The 25,889-nt window shown below is 35.9% G+C and overlaps 1 protein-coding gene and 2 pseudogenes across 6 annotated transcripts in view; 2 read left to right on the top strand and 1 right to left on the bottom strand.

Annotated features, from left to right (window-relative positions):
* The window catches only part of PLEKHH2 (pleckstrin homology, MyTH4 and FERM domain containing H2), an 87,172-nt gene extending 61,336 nt beyond the window's left edge, over positions 1-25,836 (top strand). For 3 of the 6 annotated variants that reach the window (XM_023531297.1, XM_023531296.1, XM_023531298.1), the window contains 10 exons: positions 1,010-1,107; positions 2,880-3,057; positions 3,983-4,138; positions 6,016-6,113; positions 12,481-12,622; positions 17,365-17,510; positions 18,549-18,678; positions 19,448-19,534; positions 21,973-22,110; positions 23,728-24,043. In XM_023531297.1, the coding sequence (XP_023387065.1) occupies positions 1,010-1,107; positions 2,880-3,057; positions 3,983-4,138; positions 6,016-6,113; positions 12,481-12,622; positions 17,365-17,510; positions 18,549-18,678; positions 19,448-19,534; positions 21,973-22,110; positions 23,728-23,913 (1,359 nt within the window). In that variant the 3' untranslated portion in view covers positions 23,914-24,043. Of the gene's footprint in view, positions 1-1,009; positions 1,108-2,879; positions 3,058-3,982; positions 4,139-6,015; positions 6,114-12,480; positions 12,623-17,364; positions 17,511-18,548; positions 18,679-19,447; positions 19,535-21,972; positions 22,111-23,727 lie in introns of those variants that run through there. The other 3 variants (XM_023531299.1, XM_023531295.1, XR_002780680.1) reach the window with 2 other exon arrangements.
* Positions 11,476-11,594, top strand: LOC111740670 (annotated as a pseudogene).
* On the bottom strand, positions 13,839-13,954 carry LOC111740628 (annotated as a pseudogene).
* Positions 25,837-25,889: the final 53 nt, after the last annotated feature.

Raw genomic sequence — 25,889 nt, 5'->3', positions numbered from 1 at the left:
ATAATCTGGCTGCAGTGGCCTCCTCTTTCGCCACTCTATTTCATATATCCTGCCTCCAACAGACAGAGAAAGAATAAATACTCCCTATTCTTCAAACACATGCTGCCTTTGCATTATTCTTCACCTTGCATTTGGCATTATTCCTATTACCTAAATACTCCTTCTTTCTTCCCACATGTAGACTTTACGGTCCAGCCCAAGCAACATCTCTCCTGTGAATTCTTCCCTGACTTCCACAGCAATTAGTCATTCCCTCCATTGGTTATGCTTATAACAAAGTATGGCATGGTATTAACCATGTTATAAATTACTGTTTAAACATAGAATGTCTTCCCTTAGACTGCAGGTACCTCAAGAGCAGAAACAGTGCTTTTTTCTCTTCCTTTTTTAAAATATAACTTTTAAAAAGTATTGAAGCTATTCTTGCTTAATGGAAAAAAAATGGATTAAAATAGGAAAGAGAATACAGAAGAGAACAAAGGAAAAGTAAAAATCACATATAATTTTATTACCTAAAGACAATCTCTGTTAGTATTTGCATACTTGCCCCTTATTTACATATGTTTTCATCTATGTATGTGTGGGTAGATTGGTTTTATTTGGGAGTATATGATTTTTTACTATATTTTGATCTATCTGTTCTCAAAGCCATTACTTATATCCCAATGACTGAGTAAGTACATAAATGAACAAAAAAGGAGCAATGTCCCTAATCTTTGAGTGTAATATCAAAAAAGACTGTCATATCTACATGTCTTTTTTGGTACCTCAGTTTTAGACAACAGTATTCACAACTAGATGGATTATGGCTCTGAATCAGTGTGGAGTTTTTATGTGTTATAAATGTTCTAAGCAGATAATGTATATGTAGAAGAAGCAAAAGCATATTGGGGTCAATAAAGACTATCATCACCCCTTTACTCTGCCAACCTCCATCAGTCACACTAGTTCTGACTTGGATCTCTGACTGCCACATGGTACCTGACCTATGATGCTTCTCTTTGCCCAGGCTTGGCAGCTCTTGGCGCTCTGTGTTGGGCTCTTCCTTCCCCATCATCCTTTCTTGTGGCTCCTCAGGCTCCACCTAAAGAGGAATGCAGATTCCAGGTACGTAGAAAACTAGCCAGCTGAACCATTTATGTGGCCTCTAAATCTACAATAAATCATAAGTATTTAGTAATTTGCCAGGTACAACTGTGGAAGAACGTGTGAAACAAATGTTGGTACAGGAAACCTTTCATTATCATTTATGTGAAACTTAAAAAATATTTCCTTTGTTATGTTAAATCTCTTATGAAAGATTGCAGTGAAAGCTTAAAACTTGACAAAGAATAGTTTTAAGTGAAAAGTCTATGTGCAATTTGAGTATGAATGACTTAACAGTTTTCTTAAAACAGCAACTATTTTACTTCCTTGTTTTTCCCTGTTATACTGTTTTTCTCCACATTGAATTCTTTTACATGGAAAACTTTTCTGGTGGTCTTCCCTCCTCTTATATTTGTGTCTATCTAAATTACTTCAGAATTTTTATTCCCTTGATAAAGACAAAAATCCAACTGTCATAATGGCTTTCTTACACTGGGACCCAGGGCACCTAGCCAAGGATTATTGGGGTCATTTTGTCCAAGAGGTTAATGTTAAGTTACTTAAATAGACTCTGGGACTAAAACAAACAAATAAACAAACACAATTAAACAAGAAACAACTTTGAAGCAATAGAAAAATATTTATATTTCATAATCTGTTTCAGGGACTCTGTGATGAAGGTCATGTGATTTCAGTTGCAATCACCAACAAATCACCCAAAGGGTGACATTTTAAAGCCTGCCTAGAAGACACTTGGATACAAATATATTTAGAGGTGTCATTGATCTGCTTTTATTAACAGAATAAAAATTATACTTAACAAATGAGGGCAAGTAAGATCTCTATCCAGCTTTTACATTTATGTACTCCAGTGGTTTTGTTTAATGCTTAACATTTTTAAAGAATGTATGTTTTATAAGATAAAGAAGAAAAATATATTTTCATTTCTGTTCGAAGATGTTTTGTTACCTTGTTTATCAGTCAAGCACTAACTTCCAAGTTCTTCAAAAGGAAACTTCTTTACATCATGTGTTTTTTAAGTTATCCTATACTATTCTTTATACAATTATTTTCTTTATATTTAAAATAATTATTATATATTGACTAGTAATTATATGATAATTAATAATTTGAAATATATCTTATAACTGTAATAATATGATAAAGATGAAGAATGCTCTGTGGGGGAGTTTGATTCAGTCAGTGGCAAAAGTAAAGGAACTAGAACTAACAAGAACTGATGTCATTGACTTAAGCAAAGCAAGCAGCATTGATGTGTCCTACATCTAAGGCACTGCCTGCGTGGGGATGAGAAGACCGATAAAGCATAGGCCCTGTCATCACCATGAGGAGATGCACATGTAAAGAGCCAATAATACAAGGAAAAGCCCTGAAGTGTGGCTATCGAGAGTGTGTTAGGGATAGTTTTGTCATTTTTTCCAAAAGGATTCTTATCTTTTAGAGATTTCTTTGAGTTTCCCCAGAAATAGTCCCTGAGATAAGGATTTGAATAGAGGTAGTTATTTGGGGGGTGCAGTAAACACCAGCAGGGGTGGTGATATTAGGGGCTGAATTATGTCCCCCCCAAAAAGAAAAAAAAGAAGCTAGCATTTGAGAAAAGTTACAAAGGTTTAATATTATATTCAAAAAGAAAATTTTCTGTCAGAATTAGCATAATACATTGTAATAGTATACACCAAGGAAAGTTTTCTTAATGGTTATTTATACTTATATATATTAGGTTGTCTTAATTAAATTCATTCTTAGGCTTTATCTTAAGTTTTGTATTATAGAACAGAATTTGGAAAATATGCCATTTATTGCCAGCGATGTGTAGAAAGAACGCAACAAAATGGAGATCGCGAAGCAAGACCCTCAAGAATGGAAATCCTCTCAACCCTTCTTCGAAATCCTTATCATCATTCTTTGCCCTTCAGTATCCCTGTGCACTTCATGAACGGGATATATCAGGTATATCAGGATATATCAGGGTACAAAGCCTGAAGGAAACATGCTTAGCCTAGAGTCCTATGTGTAACATCAGGGCAACAGGGAAGCGAGACTGTTTGCCTACCTTTGTCAGCAGCTGGCAATGATAAATGTGCAAATATATTAGATCTTTTATCAGAACAGCTGAGTTTTGAAACAGTTTTTCTAAAAGGGATTCACACTAAAAACAAATCCATATTGAACCAAATAAGGGAGGAGTTTCACTGCCATTGCAGTGGAGAAAAAAAAAAAAACAAACATCGTTTGGTTTGAGGCCACCAGTGCACCTGTTAGGTGAGGAAATGATTACGAACATTGCGGGTGTACAAGTTTGGTCTCTTTAAAATCTCCAAATCTCAGGAAATGTCTGAGAAAACCTACCCAGGCCCTCCCAACTATCAGACATAGATGCTTGCTTATTAACTGAAGCAAACATGTTCCCAAGCTAGCAATTACTCTTTGTAGCCATAAGCCTTTTATCACAAAATTCAGATACTTAACTGCATATTAAAGAAACAAACTATAATGCATGAAAATTTGTTCATTTAAGTGCATAGTTGTTCATTTTTTTCATGTGCTTAAAGATTACATATTGTACTATAGTTCTTGGTTTGCTTTCAGTGGGTAGGTATAATATCTCTACAAAATGTTTACAGCTGTCAAATGACCTTATTTTGAATTGTCAGCAGGCTATAGCCAAGATTTCTGAATTCTTACAGCAAAGTAATAATTAAGATGACATTAATTTTCTCCAGTGGCATTCTGTGAAAAAAAAAAAAGTTAAAACACCTAGGCGAATATATATTACCATCAATCATGCATCAAGTATGTCTTGTTTCTCTTCAGATGTCTAAGTTTGAAATGTACATACTTTTTTACTAAGAACAACTTTGTTATTTCTGTTTAGGTAGTTGGATTTGATGCATCCACCACAGTGGAAGAATTTTTGAATACTCTGAACCAGGATACAGGAATGAGGAAGCCAGCACAGTCTGGATTTGCATTGTTCACTGATGATCCTTCTGGCAGGGATTTAGAACATTGTCTTCAAGGAAACATCAAGGTAAACCAAGTCCTTTCAAGGAGGCACAGGCACACCCAGCGAACAATAAAGAAACTACTCTTTGCTATTTACAACAAGTTCAAGTTCCGGAATTTTCAAAAACAAAAATTTAAGCAATCTAATCTTTGCAATACAAAAAAACTTGCAGGACTTTGTTGAAGCTATAGAATTCTTAATGTATCATCTGCACACACACAGACTCCATATTAAAGAAAAAGAATTAATAATAGTAAGAATACTAAATATTAGGGTAATAAGGGTAATAAGTGGAAGCTCTAATCAAATGGTTTTCCAGTTTATTCATTTATTCACTCAGCAATATTTATTGACTATTTATTGTGTCCCAGGAGCTGGAATGAACCATGTAGGGAATACAAAGATCAGAAGTAGTCCCTGCCCATAGCAAATTTATAATTTGCTTAGGGAAGAGCAGCTTTATACAAAACAAAACTAAACTAAAGTTGATAACCTTAAACTAAAGTTGAAAGTGATAAATGTTTTAAGAGTGCTGTGGACATTCCACGGAGGGAGAGATTAAGTTCAGCATTGGAAATTAGGCAATATCCGAAGTGGACTTTGAAGGATGGGTAGGAAATGAACCTTTGGAAATAAAGAAGGGCTTCCAGACATAAAGAAAATCATAAGCAAAGACAGAAAATTGGAAGATTTTTAAACAGTCTCTTCTAGGTCATAGTAAAATAACTTTAACAAAGTTTCTAGTTAAGGCAACAATTAGAAATGTAGAATTACAGATCTATCAGGAACCTTAGAGAAACAATCTTGCAAATAAGGAAACAGACCCAGAATAGGAAGTGATTTACCCCAGATCAAACAACTAGAGCTGGGCCTAGACCCTTTTCTTACTTGATATGGTCCTTGATCACTCTTGGGAATAAGTGCCTAGTTATGGGGTGAAGGTATTTCTATGATTTCGAGATGAAAAATTAGGGCAGAGTAAGGGAAGAACAAGATTTATAAGTAATAGCTCACAAGTTTCGAGCATACGAAACAACAGTAACTTCCAAAGCCTAGCTCCACTTGCAAAAAAACTGGTTGGGGCTCCATGGAGTTCGACAGAATACTGTTAAAGCTCAGACTTAGTTCATTAGATGTTTTGGTTACTAGATATGGTTTCACCCCACACCTCTTTGCCTGTTTCTTCCACTGCATATTGAGAAATCTAGATCAATGAGTGTCTTTTCCCTCCTCATCTCCAAGTATATTGTGTTCAGTTCAACAATTCCAAATGTAAATTTTCAAGACAGACATTCCTGGAGCACTATTGTTAATAATTAGTCAAGAAGATAAGCTAGTAATTTTGGCTGACTTGAGTCAAGTAAATATCAGGGGCTTTGGTGCATTACTGCTTACCACGTTTCTGAAAACTTTTATTTATAATTCTGTAAATGATCACTTAAATAAGCAAACATTTATTAGATTCCTGAAGAATAGTTGTTCTTTCCCAATCGAAGAATCTTAAGATTTTGTTCCAGATTTCTGTAGTATGATTTCAGTTATTCCAATCTTTATAAACTCAGAAGGTGGGAAAATTGCTTCTTCAGTGACTAAATCATGAAAAAAATTTCTGGAATCCTCTCATTTCCAGTCTCATGTAGTCCTTCATTAAGATTCCTTTTTCAGTAAAATATTTATCACCACAGTTCAAAGTTAATGTGTGTCCAAAAGGATAGGTGGGCCAAAGAGCAATTTATAATTAAACCGTAAACTCAGAGCTGCACAGAAACTTAAAACAAAAAGCTTCAGTCCATTTGGTTCGATCGCAATAATTGAAAATTTTAAATTTACAAACATGCTTGTCTTCAAAATATAGCGATTTGAAAAATATTATAAATCTCCCTTTTTCACTTCCCTTCTAGATTTGTGACATTATTTCTAAGTGGGAACAGGCTTCCAAAGAACAGCAGCCTGGGAAATGGGAAGGTACGAGAACTGTTCGTCTAACTTATAAAAACAGGTGTGTAATACTATTGCCAAATGCTAAAGTAGGAGTATACACTTATGTTTAAATCATGTACCTACAATTTAATTTCCAATTGAATAGCCTTAAAAGTTATATTCATTTGTGTATTTGTTTTTCTATAAATAATAGCTCTACTTCTGGAGGAAGAAACTGTCACAAAAATTTTTTCAAATTCTAGACTCAATGTCTTGAATAATTTATTGTATAAAACTATGCATTTAGACAAAGATTAAAAGAAAAGTGTAAGGAAAAATAGCTGCTGTCTTAGGGTAGTTGATACAAGGGTGAATTTTTCACTTTTAAATTTTTCTTTAACACTATTAATACATTTTTCATAAGGGCTAAATACTCAAATACCCTATTGCAGAGTTGTAGTAAGAAATATTTATGTTTATCCAAGTCTTTTACAAGTGATATATTCATATTCATTCATTCTCATTTTCATTTCCTCTCTCTCTCTTTCTTTTGTATTTTTAATTTAAGTATAGTTGGCATGTAATATTATATTAGTTATATTAGTTTCAGGTATACAATATACCCAATATACCTGGCATTTTTTAACTTAACAGTATGATCACCCCCACTAATTCTAGTAATCGTCTGTAACCATGCAAACTTATCACAATGTTATTGATTATATTCCCCTTCACCTTTTTCACCCGTCTTCCCCTCTGACAACCATCCCTTTGGTCTCTGTTTCTATGAGTCTCTTTTTGTTTTGTTTATTTGTTTTTTTAGATTCTGCATATAAGTGAATTTGTCCTTCTCTTTCTGACTTATTTCACTTAGCATAATACCCTCTAGTTTTATCCATGTTGTCACAAATGCCAAGATTTCATTCTTTTTTATTGCTGCGTAATATTCCATTGTATATATACTACATCTTTATCTATTTCTCTATCAATGGACACCTAGGCTGCTTCCATATCTTGGCTTTTTAAAAAATATCTTCTTCTATACATTAGCAGAAGGTGGCACTTAATAAAGTGGTCTTTGAGCAAATCATATTAACCCCACCCCTCGCCCCCCATAAAAGGTAGTTTGTCAGTCTTATTTGGCTCTTATATCCTATAAAATGAGGAATCTAAAATATCAGACCAAGAGCTTAGTGGAATTATTGGCATAGTATTGATTATTTTCAGAGGCCTACTTTTGGAAGATGTTCATAGACCCAAAATTGGAGTGTAGCAAGTAAAGCCACGATATAACATGAAGAATATACTAGCCTTTGATCCAGTTCAGGATTTCTTTTTCTAATAATCTATCCCACAGAAATACCCACATAAGTGGGCAAGAGTATTCCAGTATGTCCCAATATTTCCTTTGCCATATTTTTTAGAACAGTAAAAAGTAGTGTGTGTGTTTTTGCGGTGTAGTGGGAGGGGCAGGGATAGTACATTGGTAGTAGGAGAATGGTTAAATAAATATGGCACATGCATGTTGTGGACTCTTTTCATACACTTCATACTCCGTTCAGCCACTAAAGGGCCACCCACTGTTTGAATGGACTCCTTTGATCTGAATAATGATGGTTGTGAGCCATTGGAACTTCTCTGTTCAGGGGCTTATGTACTGTAGTGATTGGCAAGGGTTCTGAGTACACGAGAAGGTGACTGTTAAGCTTTGGTAGCTAAGGTTTAAAATCGTGCTTTCTCACATAAAGCAGGATTACTTAAATCATGGAAACATAATAGGCTCTGATCCTGGAGGAACCTTTTTCCAGTGACAATAGCCTTCATCTGTGGCTCTTTGGTGACTGGCACGAACAGTGGGCTAGAATACTTGTGACCTTCCAGATGATTGTTTTAGTTCTGTGATTGCTGGATCAGTGGTTCCCATAGTATGGGCCCTAGACCTACAGCTTCAACATCCCACGGGAACACGTTAGAAATGCAAATTCGGCCCCACTTCAGACCTAGTGAGTCAGAATCTCTGGAGTAAGACCCAGGAGTCTGTTTTTAACAGCTCTCCAGGTGATTTTATGCATGCTGAATTTTGAGAAGCACTGATCTAGAGTGCTTCTCATTGCTGCCCCGACTCTTGATCCTGCCTGTCGTGGAAGGGAGCCAGGTGCTGGACCTGACCTGTCATACATCTTTCTGTAGAGTAAGGAATTACCATCTTTCTGTAGGTTCAGGAATTCTCATTTGGTTCCATTGGCACTAAATAGAATTACTTTAATGTCTAAGACAATTTTTAATAATGCATACTTTATGAATGCTTATTTTGTACATACTAATTCTGTCTATGATGGCTACAGTTGGAGCCAACATTAAATTTGGATGAAATGGAGAAAGGTGGCCTGAATGACACAGATAAGAATAATGCTCCAAGTTTAGCAAATGCCACTGGGAAGGACAAAGAGAGTCATGAATAACAAATAATAAAGATCACCTTGTTTAAAAATAAAAGCCTCATCACAGTATCTTTGACATCAGAAAAAAATACAACTAAACCAAAAGGTTTAATTTTTAACAGAAGTCTGAAATGACTGGATAGCCACAGCTATGAGAAAGTACTATGTTTCTAAATATGATCTTGTTTTGCATATGGTATAAATGGCTTAGACAATGAGCCCTAATTCCCAGTGACACAGTTAGGAAGAAACTGGCTGTGACCTATCACGTTGTTACGGACTTGATTCTTCGTCTGTCAAGCAGCACTATCATAAAAACGAAAATACCAGCTCTCTTTATCATGGAATTTTTATTTATATTTAGTAAGTTATGGAATTTTAATTATTTAGAGTCAGAGGTTAAAGATCTAATTAGTAAGTTTTGAACTTGTTCTCATAGATGACCATTTGGAAACTAATGTGCAAATTCTATTCATATTTAAGCTGCTTATTTAATTTGATTTCTTACTATGTGTTTGACATTGCAAAGTAAAGGCATGTTTTTAACAAAACAAAACTGGCAAGGGCCCTTTCCCAAGAGAGAACAACTCTTCCTTCTCCTTCTTTGAAATAAAAGATCATTTTCAGTAGTCCTTTGTTGTTACTATTTTCTGAGCATGGTTTAACATTCCCATCTTTGCCACCTTGAGCTGATTGTAAGAGTGCCTATACCCATTGGGTCCTGAGCCAAGAAGCATCTTGACAGATCATCTAGTTTATCCCATTTCTTCCAGCTACGATAACTCCATAAATTTTCAGCATGAAGAAACTCTTGTGTTCTAAAGACCTCTAGAGAAAAATCATAATACTAAATAACAACAACAGCAACAACAGCAACCAACATTTATTGAGCACTTACCACACACCAAGCCCTATGCTGAGCTCTTTTCATGCATCATCTCGTAATTCTAATAACACCCCTATGAAGTAGGTATTATTATCATCTCCATCTTATATATGAGGAAACTGGAGCTTTAGGGAATTATTTGCCCAAGGCTACAGAAAGGGGATTCTTCAGGCTTTTGGCAAATAATTCCCATATTTAGCATTTCTCACTACCATTCATTTATCCATTCATGCAGTAAACATCTGTTCAGTGTCTGCCAGTTCCAGGCTTTGTTGAAGCCCTGGGGATTCAAAGGTGAATAGAATTCCTTATGCTTTAGAATCTTACACTTTATAGGGAGAGATGAACATTTTATCAATGTGATCAATGCTGTTATAGAGACAGTATAGCAGAGTAGTGAAGAACTTAGGCTCTGGAGAGAAACTGCCTGGGTTAGAATCCTAGTTCCTCCACTCACTTTGAGCAAATCACTTACCATTGCTGTGCCTCAGATACCCTGTACGTGAAATGGAGATGAACATAGTACCTACCTCTAGAGTTGTCCAAAGGACTACATGTCAGCAAATGTAAAGCAGACTTTGGATCAAAGTCTGCCACGTAGTAAATGTCTTGTCCATATTTGCTCTTACCGTGAATATAACATGAATAGGTACAAGCTGTTGTGGGAACAAAGCGGAAGGCTTCTCAGAGTGCTGACCTCCAAGCAGATGACTTGAGGCAGTGTCCATTGAGGCAAGAAGAGAACAGGGAAGGGCAGGTCACAACTGCAGTTCTAGTAGAGGGCTGTCAGCAGACCAAAGTGGATGGAGAGGGAAGGGAAGGGAAGTGGAGAGTGAAAACAGGCTCTCAGTAAGTTTACAAGAGTTGGCAACAGTAGGAAATAAATGCTCTGAGGAATGAAATATGGAGCTGGTTGGAGGCAAGCAAAAGTATTACTCAGCAGTGCTCAGAGCCTTGCTAAATTTGGAGCAGTGTTTGTACAGTGGTATTGGTCCACATGGTGATGAAATTTCCTTCACACAGTATTCAGCTTCTTGGGTGTCAAGTGAAGAGGTGAACATTTGGGACTACCCCTGCTAGATTGCCTGTGCCCTGCCTGCTGTGACGGAGACCCACTTTCTCTGCTTTAGGCCTCTTTAGGATTGGGGAACTGGTCATATTGAGAGAGACTCAGATCACATTCTCCTGGCGCCTTTCCTATTCAATATCCATGGATTTGATTTCCTGACTTCTCGATCATTTTTGTGACTCTTTAGTTCCTCTCCACATTCTCTCCAAATACCTGTATAGTTGTTGGAGCCCAAAGTGCTTCATTAGCAGCTTGAGCCTATGATTCCTACATGTTGTGTTCCTTTATATGTGGCTGGGATTATTTTTCCCTCTTTTGCTTATAGTGCTTCATTTTCCCTTCCCAGGTTCAATCTTATTGGCATGCCAGGAACAATTGAAAATGTACATTAGCTCTTCTGGCCTCTAGTCATTTGTATCTGGTTCTTTTCCCTTCCTAGCTGTATTACCAATTCAAATTTTTATTAAGAACCTTTCCGTGGTAATGCTTAGCTAAACTCTAGTGAATTATGGTGATGAGTAAACGTAGTTCTTAACTTCAAGTGGAGAAAATAACCTATGTACACTGTCAGCATGCTGAAAAGGGAGGGTTTCCCCTTCAACTTTATTCTCTTTGTTTCATACCACTTTGCTTACATCATTTTTAATTTGGAATCGATGTCTCTTGCCCAGCCATATTCTTTTACCAGTTAATAATTTGTCATTGTGCCGTCACAGATAAAAATGGGGCTTAGGATTTATTTTTCAAGAAACCACTCTGAATGACTGCCCAGGCCAGTGATTCATAAGCTGGGGTGGGCGGAAAGAATTATCAGAATCATGCGGAGGGAGAGCTTTACCAAGTACACTACCCTCCACGCTTCCTCCGAGATTCTGACCTGCCACCCTCCTAGTCCCTGCTATTTGAGTTCATTATTGCAAGAGATACTGTAACTGATAGAAGTGTGTCATCTCTCTCAAGTATATAGGGAGAAAAAAGCTAAAAATCCAGTTATAGCCAATTGGGCTCGCACCTAAAAAATGCTGGATTTAAATCTCTTTTTTCCATCTATGGTCATGCTACCCTGAACAAGCCCGATCCCGTCTGATCTCAGAAGCTAAGCAAAGTCGGGCCTGGTTAGTACTTGGATGGGAGACCACCTAGGAAGACCAGGTGCTGTAGGTGTAAAAAATAAAAAAAATTAATAAAAATAAGGGATTGTAAGCTGACAAGGTCCTTGCAATCTGTGAGGTCAACTAAGGGTTGCCTCGCCTAAAAAAATAAATAAAATAAATATCTTTTTCCTGTGTTGTCATGACAGTACCAAGATATGTTAAGGTGCTGTTTACCCATCCCCCTGTCACAGCACTTACAGCATTGACAGCACCCACGCTTGATCTGCAGCCTGAAATCAGAGCCCCAGAGATCTCACATATAAAGAAACAACATAGTGCATAAATAGAGAGGGTCACTGAGTTGATCGAGACCTAGACAAACCCATGTCACACTTCAACAAGTAATAGTGAAATAACATGTAAACTGATTTTGAGCTCCTAAAGCTGCCTGTCAGAATGTCTTCAAAAAAGTCAAAACATTTAAATGTACAAATATTATCTTTTAGATTCTCAGAGGAAACTGCACCCCTCCAATCTAACGTTGATATAGAATTGAAAACTCCATTTCCTGTTCCCTGGTGTGTCCAAGGTATTTAGGAAAGATCATGAGTGTTTTGAAACTTGGGTTTATACAGCCCATTGAAATGAAACATCGCATTAGCATTTCCCACAAGAAAGAGAATAGTTAATTTTGCTCAGTGTCTTATGTCCTTCCTCAGTAACACTTCAGGATTTGGTATTTCAGGGCATAAAAACATAGCGTAGAAGCATTCCTCAGCCTCAGCCTCAGCCTCAGCGCAGATTTCCTCAGTTCGCTTGTATCATAGAGAAACAGAGGTCATCAACAGATAGTAATGGCCTAAGTTTGTATCACATAGAGAAGAACTGTGTTAGAACAACCCTTACTTCCTTTGTAAGAATTTTATTTAATGAAAAAATTTTCTCTTTCTTTACAGACTGTATTTCTCCATGCAAGCTCGTGGGGAGACTGACAGAGAAAAGCTGCTGTTAATGTATCAGACAAATGACCAAATAATAAATGGACTTTTTCCTCTGAACAAGGACCTGGCATTAGAAATGGCTGCTCTTTTAGCTCAGGTAACTTCCGTGTTATGTGGAGTAATATTTTGTAAGAATAAAATACGAATTTCAACACTGAATTAACTATGGTAAAATAATATACCTTTAGTAATTTTTTAAATTTATTTTGCTATGATTAACACCTTAAAAATTAGTTTGACTCCAGTTGCTCACAATTGCAATGATGTAGAATGAGACAGTACTCTATAAAGGGAATCTAGCTTCTTAATTATCTTGAAAGTATACCACTAGGTTTTGTATTTAATAAAGAAGTTTGAGTGTAGAGCTGTGGGACTAAGGATGCCATGCTGAAATCGTTCAGTAATCTAATAGGAATCAGTCTTTTAAAAAGCTAAAGTATTTTCTCTTATTCACCTATTGTATCAATTAGGATTAAGTTCAGACTTCTGTAATCACACATATGCAAATTAATAATGACAATCTACACGAAGGATATTTGTCTCACATAGAGAGAGAGACTTGCTGACACCTTTACGAAGTCATTAGGGGCATAGGCTTTATCCTGCTCTCCATTCTCCTATCCCTGACATGTCATCTTCATGGTCCTTGCACTCTGCCAGGGCCAGCTATCACATCAGTATTCCAGGCATCAGAATAGAGGAGGCCTAAAGAAAGGCATGTCCTCCTGCCTTAGAGAAATGCCCCCCCAGTTCCATAGAAGTTTTCCGTTTATGTCCCTCTGGCCAAAACTTAGTCACATGGCCTTGCCAACCTACAAGAGAGACTGGAGAATAGAGTCTTAGATGGGCAGCAGTGAGCTCAGATAAAAAGCTCAGAGAATGGTCATACAAGGCAAAAGTCTCTACCTCATCTTTGCAGAGGTTACTTAAGGAAATGTGTTAAGGCACCTATGTGATACGTCATCAGTGTTTAGCCTTCTCACTCAACACACTGTCCCAGGACATCTTATTAATTCTCTTTATTTTATCTGCCACCTATACCAATGATCCCCAAATCTTTTCTCTCCAGTTCATACTTCTTTCACAGGCTCCTTAAATTCACCGTATCAAGAACTGAACTAATCGCCTCTCCTCCTCTTCCTTCACATCTGTATCTGCACTGTGATACTGCCTTCACTCGGTGCCTCAAGCAAGCTTCAAGCAAGCTTCAAATCCAGCTGTCATCACTCAGCTGTCATCACTGACTGCCCTCCCCTTCACCCTTTCCCCCAGTCACCATACCCTGCCCATTTTTTTTATTTACTATTTATTAATGCCTATAGCACCTGGTCTTCCTACGTGGTCTCCCATTCAAGTACTAACCAGGCCCGACCCTGCTTAGCTTCCAAGATCAGACATCGGGCTTGTTCAGGGTGGCATGGCTGTAGCCCATGGATTATGGCTCCACTGGGGCACGAACCCAGGACCTTCTGCGTGTAAAGTGGACACGCTAACCGCTACACTATGGAACCACGTCCAACACTACCCATTTTAACTCTTAGATGTGTTTACTCTGTTCTCTCCTCTCCGTGCTGACCACCATTGCTATCACATCCTTACCATCACTACACTCTACCTGCTCTCCTGCATCAGGCTTCTGACGAGTGTGTTTTTCTCTGGTCTGGTCCCCCACAAATTTATCCTCGACCCAGATGCTAGAGAGATTGTTCCTGTTACCTACTGCTGCATAACTAATGATGCCAAGACTCAGTACTTCAAACAATAACAATTTGGACAGGGATGTGTGAGGACAGCTTGTCTCTGCTGCATATGGCATCAGCTGGCACAGCTCGAAGTCTGGTTGTGACTCTACAGCTGAGCATGGGAATTCGTTGAAGGCTCGTTCACTCACACATCTAATGGAACTTCTGCTGGGGCTGTCAGCTAGAACACCTATGCCTAATCTCTTCCTGTGCTGCCTCACAGAATGGTGGTTGGATGGCAAGAGCAATATTCTGAAAGGGAGACAGAAGTAGAAGCTGCCATGATCTTAAGGCCCAGGCCTGGAAATTGCCATGGTAGTCTGTTATGCAGCACTAATAACTGGGCTGGAGATAGAGAAAAAATGTGAATCTAGCTATGTCATTCCTTTGTTTACATGGAAGGACTTTCATGATCTAAACTCTGCTTGCCTCTCCAGCCTTATATTTCAATATTCCCTACCTTGAACTTTATACTTCAATGAAGCATAAACTGTGGTTCCCTGACTTGGTTCACTTTTTCTTACCTCTTAGGCTTTATTTGTCATTTCTACCCCCATCCTTTTACCTGTTAACTTAAGCTTATCCTTTAATTTTTATCTTAGGTGTCATTTATTCTAGGAGAATTTCCCAAATGCTTGCTGGGTAGGTTATATGTCCTTTTTGGAGTTTCTGTAATGTCCTGCTCATATCTTTTATGTGCTGACCTCAATGATTTATTATTTATTTGTTTCTGCTTTGGACCACTGACTGTGGTGTCCCTGAGGGCAAGGACTGTCCCTATTTATCTTTGTATCTCACACAGTGCCTTACACATAGTCTATTCTCCATAAATGTCTTGAATGAATCAACAGTGGATGATTTAGTTTATTCTTATAAAAACGTTTATGGTCATCCAAAGTTTAAAGCATTAGTGCTACATGGAGTGTTCTCTTTTGCAAGTAATGAAAAGCTGAGGAAAAGAGAAATAAGTGCCATATTTTCCTTGAGATAGGATTAGAAATGGTTTCCTATCATGTGCCATTCTAGGCTGTAGTTCTCTAAAGGCACAGATTCTGTTAAAATCAGTCTCATTTTTACTAAAATTTTAGTTAGTCTTCTTCCTTTAACTTTTAATTTTGTAGGAAAGCTTCTTCAAGAAAAATTATAATATACTTTGGAGATATGTACTTCTAACATTTTTTAGGTGAGGAAGAGCTAGAAAAGTAAGACCACACACCTAGAAAATTCTGAGCACATTACTAACTAAAAAGTATAATTTCTCCATCTATAAAAGGAAAATTAAATAATACCTCTGTTTTTCAAAAGAGTAGTTTTTGTGAGGATTAATGAAATGTACTAAAGAGATCTGAGCCTTGTAGAAGAAAAGAGTTGTTTCTGTTGTAGATTTGAACATCTGTAGGTCCATGTTGATATTCTCTGTCCTAATTAGGAAATCTTGGAGCTGATCATTAATTGTTGTACATAGTGTCTAGTAAAGCATCACGTTGGTGTGAGGCATGTTGGGAATTATCTGAGTTGATTTTCAGTTATTTTCCAGACACTTATTGTGATCATTCTGTGCCACACAGTATGCCAGGCATCAGAGAGGGGAGACACTAAGCTTGGAGGTACCACTATAGAGTTCCCTCAGAAGCAAGGTTACCTTGAATAGCCTGCCACTTTTGTAACTGTTGTTTGTCTAACTGCCGTATTCTTGGAGGTTAATCCTGGCCTCGGATTTTACAGGTAGCTGTGCTAGGTACTACCTGGTGATAGATGAGCACAATAAAAAGTTTACTCTGGGAGAAAGATTTTAGTATATTTGAAGAGCAGATGGACGATGTTTATTTGGTGTGAGGACATTAGGAAGGATGCCTGACTAAATAGGAGAGGGGGATGACAGCCAGACAGAAAAGCCAAGCCAAAAAACCAACAAGTACGAGACTAGGTCAGATATAAAAAGTTTTAAGAGTAGTCTGTAAGGATGAAGCTCAACTGAGGAATTTAGACAGTAACCAGTCAGATTATGAGCTAGACAAGGGAAGCCACAGGGGTCAGAATCTCAGAGGCTGTTCTAACAGCTTACATGGAGGCAGAAGGCCCTTTTGAAATGGTGACCCAGGACTTTGAGACCATCCCAGTCTTGATGGGACTCTCTATCTGTTTGTTGGGGAGTATTGTGAATAAGGATGTGAATGTTATGTATGACATTCGTCTGAATATCCCTCACCCCATCTTGCTCTTTGAACCCTCCTTTGGTACCCTATTCAAGACATTTAATGCAGTTCATCACAAGTATTCGCTTATACTTCAGTCTCCCAACTAGACAGTAAACTCTTTGAGTATAGGAACTGTGCTCAACGTTGTTCTTTCTTACAGCACTTAGACCAGTACCTGACATATAATGAGGACTCAGTACAGGTTTGAATTAATGAATGGGTGGATAGTGGATGGAGAGATGGATAGGTAGGTATTTGGATGGGTGGCCAGGGGATGGCATCTTGGTAGCCTGTTAATAGAGATAAGGATTGAACATTCTTTCATTCAGGGAGAAAGGGGCTCTATTCCCAGGAATAACAATAAAATGAGGAGGTGAATATAGTAACATTTATGGGGAAAATCTAGGAAGAAAGGAAGGAGAATATAGTTTTCGCTTTCGTTATATTCAGTAAAGACCGTTAAAAAGTCCAATAATACTTTTTGAAATTCCTCTTAGCTTTAGAACTTCTTTGTCTTTCATTTTTAATTTCTACTTTGCTTTATTATTATCAACTAAAATAGTATCTTAAAAATGAAAATTTTCCCTATGTTGTAATAGGCAATAGTAGAGTAGTATGGCCTTCAGCAAATACTATTAGATGATGATATTAGCTTAGGGTGGTTAATGTAGAAATGGAACTGAAATGGTTAAGTTATAAATTTTTTTCAAAATTATCATTCAAATGGAATTTAGATTTTAATAATAATGCTTATATATGATTATAAATTCCATAATCACACAATCACGACAAGTAGATTTATATATGTTATAGAGAATGTTTAGAAAGAATAAAAATGATTTTCTTTTTTAAACTCTTTTCAATATGCTGTATTTTCTCCTTTTTGGATTTCCAATTAGGTGGAGATTGGAGATTTTGAAAGACCTTTTTCAACTCCAGCAGGGCATGTTACTAATCAATGCAAAGCAAATCAAACTCTAAAGCAAGTCATAGAGAAATTTTATCCTAAAAGGTATAGAGATGAGTCTTCTGAAGAACAGTTAAGGTGAGGAACAACTTGTAACTTTTAAAAGGCAGAGAGACCCACTGCTTTTTGGTGATATTTTTCTGTTCAAAGTTTAAAGAGGAAAAAAATTGTACGTGACCTTTTTTTTTTTTAAAGACTTTTTTAATAGTGTTGACTCCCAAGAAGTTTATTTAAGATGTGTGTAGAAGCTTTAGAATCTAGGTTAAAAATTTTTTTAATGAAAAAAAATTTACCATAATTTAAATGATCTACCTTTCATTTGATCCTATTCATTCTTGTCCAAATTAATCCTGCTAACAAATCAAAAAAAAAAACAATAATATTTTTAATTTTATGAAGTATTCGCCAAAAAGATTTTTTTACCTCTTAAGGTATTCCATTATAAAAAAAAAAAAAAAAGGAATAAAAATAAACTAATTTCTTAAATATTTTAAAATAAAGTTTTTAATTAAATTCAACTACCCTGGAGTTTTTATTTTTGAGTGCATATAAAGAAAAGCTGTAACTTAAAAAATAGAAGCCAATCCAATTCAGCATAAGCTTTTTCCAAAATAGAAACATTTGAGATCAGTCTATGTAAATTTAGTGGTTGTCTTCATGATTTTATTTAAGAGGTTTCCCCTGCATCTGACATCTCTCGAAGCCAGGAGTGGTAATACCTAAAATTCCACTGTTAGGGATTCGTTCTTTGGTCACAACTTCTTGTGCTTTTCTTTAAAAATGAAAATTATTCCCATGATAAATTACCTTTTAAACTGATTTACACTAAAGTTGATGTTGGCTAATCATATTTCTAAAATGTACCTGAAGTAGGTGGGCAGTGAAAACCTATGTCATGCCAAGAGCACTAATAATAAGAATTTGGTGAAAAGAATGCTACAAAAGGACAAGGGGTGGACATACTAGATGGGAGCCACAAACTAACAGCTTCGCCTAGGTTATGCCTGGGTATCCCAGTTGTATCTAGGATTGACTTAAGAAGAACTTTGTCTTGGGAAGATGATACGTTGTTTTTGTTTTGCTTTTGTATTTTTGCTTTTGTTCTCTCTTTTTTAGGCAGCTTTGCCAGCGACTGTCAACCAGATGGATGGCCCTCCGGGGACATAGTGCTGCTGATTGTGTGCGAATTTATTTGACAGTAGCCAGGAAATGGCCATTCTTTGGTGCCAAGTTGTTTCTTGCAAAAGTAAGAAAGACTGGAGAGACTATTCAGTTCAGGAAAATAAAACAGTGGTAATAGTCACCCCAGGTTTACATATTCGGCTTTTAAAAAGAAAATAAGGAAATTCTCAACAATTTGAAGAAGACAATGAAGGGGCACTAAGGAAAGGGCAGGAAAGTCATCAGCTTCTCTATAGTTTTCCCTCTGCTCCATGTCCCCCTACCTTCAATCATTTCTTATACTCATTAGGCTCATCGTTAGACTGAAAACAACAGTCGAATTCTGCTTTCTTCTCTTTATTCATTCATCTAGTCGTTCATTTATTTTCTCACTCATTTGCTCATTTATTTAGTGTTTACTGAATTCTATTTGTCAAACACAGAGCTAAGCCCTAGGGATACATAGCCTTTGGTTTCAGATGGGTTGTACTCAAACTTCCAGGAACTCACAATCTAGTGTTGCAATAGGCCTGGAAACAAGCACTGTGTGGTGAATATGGCTAAGCGTGACATGAACGGAGTGCTGCAGGAACACTGAGGATGGAGAGACTAACCCTGGCCAGAGAGTTGATCAAGTAACCTGTCCAAAGGCACATGTTAATAAATGGCAAGTTTGGATCTCAAACCCAGGTCTCCCAATATCAGATTCACTGCTTTTTCCATTATACCACACTGCTTCCTCCCCAACAGAGATTTTAAATAAGTTGTTATTGTTTCAAGTGTTGCATTGCATTTAAGCTGAAAAATATTTGTGTAATTTTGCTTAGCATTTTTTATATTCCACCTCTTCATAGCCCATAACTCCATCATCACTTGGAAGTACTTTCCTGTGGCTGGCTATACATGAAGATGGTTTAAGCATCTTAGAATTCAGTTCCATGGTAAGATTAAATCCTAAAGTTTTGCACTGAGTCAACTGTTTTCCATTGCTCAGTGTACTGTAAACAGAAGGTTATGATATCTTAATCTGATTTTTCTCATACACAGAAAAGTCTTCCTAACACTATATAATGAATAGTTCTTCTACAAATATATAATTAGATTACAATTTAATCTTTTAAAACACGATTAGACAGGTTATATACAGGCATACCTTGGAGATCTTGTGGGTTCGGTTCCAGACCACTGCAATAAAGCGAATATCACAATAAAAGCAAGTCATTCAAATGTTTTGGTTTCCAATGCATATAAAAGTTATGTTTACACTATACTATGGTCTATTAAGTGTACGATAGCATTGTCTAAAAAAAACGATATACATCCCTTAAAAAATACTTTATTGCTAAAAAATGCTAACCATCATCTGAGCCTTCGGCAAGTTGTAATCTTTTTGCTAGTGGAGTGTTTCACCTTCAATTGGTCAAAAATGCAGTATCTGCAACACGCAATAAACTGAAGCACAATAAAATGAGATATGCTTATATTGTGTATGAGAAAAATATTAAGAGACCATGACTTAATTGTAATCCTGGTAATATTCTTAAAATAGCTATTCATTTATAGTGTTAAAAAGATTGCTTTCTGTGTAAAATGAAAATCTTTAAGATAACATTAAAGTAGAAACTGTAGCTGCCAAAGTTTAAGTTCAGTTTCACTAACACTTCTATAATAGTTACTATAATTTCCCATAACATATTATTTACCAGTTCACTTGTACATATACAGTATGTTAGAGCTTTTTATATGATCAAATATGAAGGCAAACTGTGCTTTCCATATGTTTGTTTATTTATCTGAAATTTATTTTCTGTAATATTTCTTATGTGTCATATTAGATGGTAAAAATTTTTTCCTTTTTTTTTTTTTTAACCTGGAGGGCAGGAATTGCTAAATTCACTTGGTAGGTGTGGCGGGGCTCTCCTATCTTTGAACAGTCAGGGATCACTGAGAAATTTTTGGAAACCAAACTATCCTTTAGTGTCACAAGTGTCTGTTTCTCCTTATAATTGCTAAAAAACTTTTTTGAAGAAGTTTATAGTTTTGAATGCTTTTTAGTTCTTGAATAGATAACTTGTAGATTATAAAGTCAGTGATTTAAAGTCAACAAAAATTTGTACACCGATATTAAGTTACTTTAGCTAAATAAACCAGTCCCCTAGATCCTGGGAGATGGACGCACAGGCCAGGCAGGAGACCCTGGGGGCTGCAGCTCTTGAGGCATTTAGTACTGGAATGGTCTGCTCAGAGTCTTGCAAGCAATTACCAAGTGTGCAGATTCCTTTACTTTTAGGCAGTACATCTTCAAATTATATTTTAAAAATTGAGCAACACATTGGGAAAAATATTTGTTGCATATATGACAAAAGGTTGGTATCTTTTATGAGCACAGATGTTTTATAAAACAGTAAGGAAATGACAAACATTCCAGCATTCAGATGGGCCAAAGCAATTCACAAAAGAAATACAAATGCTCAGTTAATGTATTTTAAAATGTTAATGTCACTAGTAATCAAATACAAATTCAATCTAAAACAGTGAGAGTCTACTTTTCACCAGTCAGGTTGGCATAGAGTCAAAAGAATGATGGTATCCAGTGTTAGCAAGACTGTGGTGCTAGCAACATAAATGGGTGTAAACTTTCTAGAGGAAATATAGTTTGGAAATATTCTCAAAATTGTCCCCTTTTTTTTTTTTTTGAGGTAGCATTTTCAGTTGTTGAGGTTTATAACCAAAGAAATAATTATGTACATGTATTATGAAATATGTTGAAAATATGCATTGGTGTATTGCGTAAGATAGTAACAAATAAAAATGATTTAAATATCCTGCAATAGGAGTTTAGTTAAATTAAAAAATTATCTATAAAATCATTTAAATACAAGTACATCTGTTGTCATAGAAAGTGTTTCACAATATGTTAAGTTAAAAAAAGAAGCCACATGCATGATACGGTTTCTGTTTGTGTATATCAAAATTTACATATCAGGGTGAACCATATGGATTTGCCAGTATTTGACCATTTTTAAAAAGTATCAGTTTTCAAATGGCTTAATCTAATATATATATGATCTTAAAGAACATAGAAAAATATTAACAGTGGTTTTCCACTGGATGCTAGAATATAGATGCTTTTTATTTTTGTCTTGTATTTTCTCATTTTCCTGAGTTATTTTTTTCAGAATCAAATATATTTTAATTATAAAGATAAATAGTACCTATATAAAATTAGTACGCAACTATTTTGGATCATAATAAATTTGATTTTAGAAAATTATATTACATCATAATTTATATGAACATTTTAATGGAGACATATGGTACTTATTTCTGATCTTTGAAAACAAAGAGCATATAACATTTTTACTTCTTCTCTTTGAAGCGGTTAATAGTCAGCTATGTGTACAAGAGTCTAATGACATTCGGAGGATTTCAAGATGATTTTATGGTAGTCGTTAACAATACACATTCAAAGGACAAACCAACAGAGAAATTACTTTTTGCCATGGCAAAACCCAAGGTAAGTAGAAGCCTTTCCACTAACATTTTTACACTAGTTTTTTCGTACTAAAACATTTATTGTACAAAGACTAAGTTCCAGATGGGAAAATAAACAGCCCTAGGTCTAAATTCTTGCTTGCCTCATCTTTCTAAAGCCTTGGTTTCTTCATCTAAAAAAATGGTATAATGTTACTTTTTTGGAGGGAGGGGTTAAAAATGAATTAAATGAAGGCATAGTGCCTGTTATATAGGAAGTTCAAAATAAATGGCCTTGGTATAAGTTGTTGTCAAGTACTTTATATGCATTATCTTATTTACTTGGAGTAATTCACTTTATGGACTCATTAGTGGGAAGATCGAGGTTTAATAATTAAAACGTACTTGTTTCTTTACTATTTTTAGCAAATTATGTAGTTTTAATGTAGTAAAAGTTAACTAAAAGTATTAAATAAGATTACATTCTAACATGTAATTCCAATTTTAGTAAAAAAATGAGAAATTGATTTTTGTAGAACTTTAACTCTTAAAATTGTCAGCTTTTCAAAGAGACTATTCTTAGAATCTGAAGCTTTTTAAAATTTTATTTTATTACTAGTTTTGAGTACACAGTACATTGGTTAGACATTTATGTAGTTTATGAAATGATCCCCCTAATTGCTCTTTCTCTCCTTTGGCTCTCCACCTAGCCATTACATTACTGCTGACTGCATTCCCTATGCCGTGCTCCCCATCCCGTGACCATCCATCAACCACTAATTTGTACTCCTTTAACCTTTCACCCAAATCTGAAGCTTTGTTAAAAATGGCAGATATCTTTTTAAATGAAATCTGTACTTAAGTGAAAGCAGATAATAACTGCAGAGGATAAGAGCAAACACACAGTAGTCTATTTTCAAAAGAGTTGATATGATACACTGAATTTCTTTTTTTATATTATTAAAGTATAGTTGATACACCACATCATATTAGTTTCAGGTATACAACACAGTGACTCGACACCTATTTACCTTATGAAGTGATCGCCATGATAATCCTAGTAACCATTGGTCACTGTAGAAAATTATTACCGTATTATCATCGACTGTATTCCCTATGCTGTGCATTACGTCCTTGTGACTTATTTACTTTATAACTAGAAGTTTATACTTCTCGATCCCCTTTACTTTTATTCCCTTTCCCCCACTGCCCTCCCCTCTGGTAATCATCAGTTTATTCGCTGTACCTATGAGTCTATTTCTGTTTTGTTTGTTCATTTGTTTTGTTTTTTAGATCCAGCATATAAGTGAAATCATATGGTAATTGTCTTTCTCTGTCTGACTTATTCCACTTAGCATAATACCTTGTAAGTCCATCTTAATTCATGTATTCACAAATGTGGCTTTAAGATAATTGATAGAGTTTGTACTACTGTCACATTTTCTAATATTGCCACTAAATTCGATGGCTTTTTAAGAATCACTCTTTCTGCTGGTTTCAGTAATGGAAAAATAGGTCTATGCCTTGATGGTGCTGAACATGTATTTCATTGGTTGATCTGTATAGAAGAGAATCGTGGTAGCCTTGCACTTACAAATCTAGACCAGCCATGGCCAGCCCACTTCTCAGAAGCATAATGGTTTTATTTTTCTTGTTTTAGATTCTCGAAATCACTCTTTTGATTGCCAGTTACATCAACAACTTCCATCAGCAAAAGGCAGCACTTCACCACCTCTCTGCTCCACCACTGCTCTCAGCACGTACCGGGGGACCCCAAGCCAGGACAATGGGAAGCCAGCCCTTTCTGTCCAGCAGCAGACCAACCATAGGCCCCACTTTACTCTGAAAGCTTGGGGGCTTGAACATTCACGCCCTGTCCCCAGAGCAGTGGCTGCATCACCCCTGAATAAGTTCATTTACATCCTGGCAACACGGCACCCACGCACTAGTATTCCAAACTTTAAAAATAATGAGGGTTACTCACTTTTATTTGATTCATAAATATTTGAATGAATGCTAATAATAAAACAACAAAATTTGCCAACACACTGATTTTCTCTTACATTAAAAGGGTTAGAATTTGTCATTGTTTCCATCTCCCTTCTCACTTCCAATATGGGTTGTTTTTTTCCTTTTTAAAAAAATATTCTGGCAATCTTTAGAAAGGGGGATTCCAAACTCTCATTGGCAAACCAGTTGATTATTTGGAAATGCTCACTGCCAAAAAACTAAGTACTGTAATTAAGTGTGCTTTTAATTAATGATATGGTGTTTGTAAAGAAAGAGAGTACACATTGTAAGAAACAGCTGCAGGGTAGTATTTGTGGGTAAACTTTCAGAGCAAGTACAGTAAATCTTCTGGCCCTATGAATCATTGAGTGGGAAAACAGGAGTTAAGTCACCAGAACCTCCTACGTGATATTAGAAAGCATACCCGGTCACCTTTTCAGATCACTGGAGTGTAAACTTTAAAGCGAGACAGTGATTTCTGACATTTCTTGGTTGTCAACATAGCCTGAGTTCACTGGAATAGTGCCCATATTTCACTGCATTTGGTGCTGGGTCATCTTGACCTTGTTTTTTTAAATAATAATATCTGAACAAAGACAATTCTTAAAGCTGTGCCTCATATAGTACTTTTTAATTATAATTTGAAAATAAATTCCCAGAAATATTTTTAAAAGAAAAGAGAAAGTAATATTTCTGTCAAAGGAGGTAAAATTTTGGTTGAAAGAGTCTAGAAATATATTACTTTACTAGGATACATACTTGATCAGTACATTCCAATATGTATCAGAACAGAGTAATTGGTATTCATGATAAAAATGAAACTGTGATAAGATATGAAAATTATAGAAATGTTTAATTGCAATAGTAATCATGAGCATACTTAATACTATTTATGTGTAGAATATTCATATTTATTTTTTGGACATATTTATCACTTTGTGGATGGTATTTTTTTAACCAATTTGGAAAAAAAATGTTAGCTGCTGAATTAATTTGTTGGCGGAGCCTTCATATTTTCTTCTTTGCTGCTTTCTCCCTATGGCAATGTACTGTTCTCACACTAAGCCTTTTAAAAATGTTTCATCCTATATTAGCATCCTTAGAAAGGGCAGAGCCAAAAAATGCCCAGCTCAAGTAAGACATTGCTTTATGGGTAATGACAAGACAAAAAAAAAAAAAGAGAGAGAATAAGAAATAGATTTCCGTTTACTATTTCTCTTAAATCGTTTGAGCCACAACCACTCACTGCATAAGCAAATTAGTTTTTGGGAATAAACTGGTTACCAGTTTGGGATGACTCTCAGGAGGCTTTTGGCTGGGATACGATAGAGTTTCTAAGTTCCCAGAAAACCATTTAAAAATCATTAGTTGGTGAGCCAGAGGCTTGGCCGAGCTGTTACATATGTGTGAGAACTTTATTCTCAGGCAATCATTAGTTCACCTTTTCATAAGCCCTCACCCCCTCAAAATCTTCTAATTTAAACAGTAGTGAAGGCTTAGCTTAAATGGTAGTACCCTAGAGTTGGCATTTATTTTTGATAGAGCAGAGATAAAATATTTTGATGGAAAGAAATCAATTTTCTGTAACTGATGATGTGAAAATTTTATTTTCTGTGAAATTACTTATGTAGCCATTTAAAAAATTCAAAGTATGTTATTATGATTGGTTACAAAAGAATAATGTTACATGTTTAATTGTAATATTTGTCTCCTATCATTTTCTTCCCTTTCAATCATAATAAATGATTTACAAAACCCATTTTGAGCATTAGCTTTTGAATAATCTTCAAGAAATACCTAATGTTTTCATTG

The sequence above is a fragment of the Pteropus vampyrus genome, unplaced genomic scaffold (genome assembly GCF_000151845.1).
Source record: "Pteropus vampyrus isolate Shadow unplaced genomic scaffold, Pvam_2.0 Scaffold66, whole genome shotgun sequence".
NCBI lineage: Eukaryota > Metazoa > Chordata > Mammalia > Chiroptera > Pteropodidae > Pteropus > Pteropus vampyrus.
This window is presented reverse-complemented; position numbering and strand designations above follow the sequence as displayed.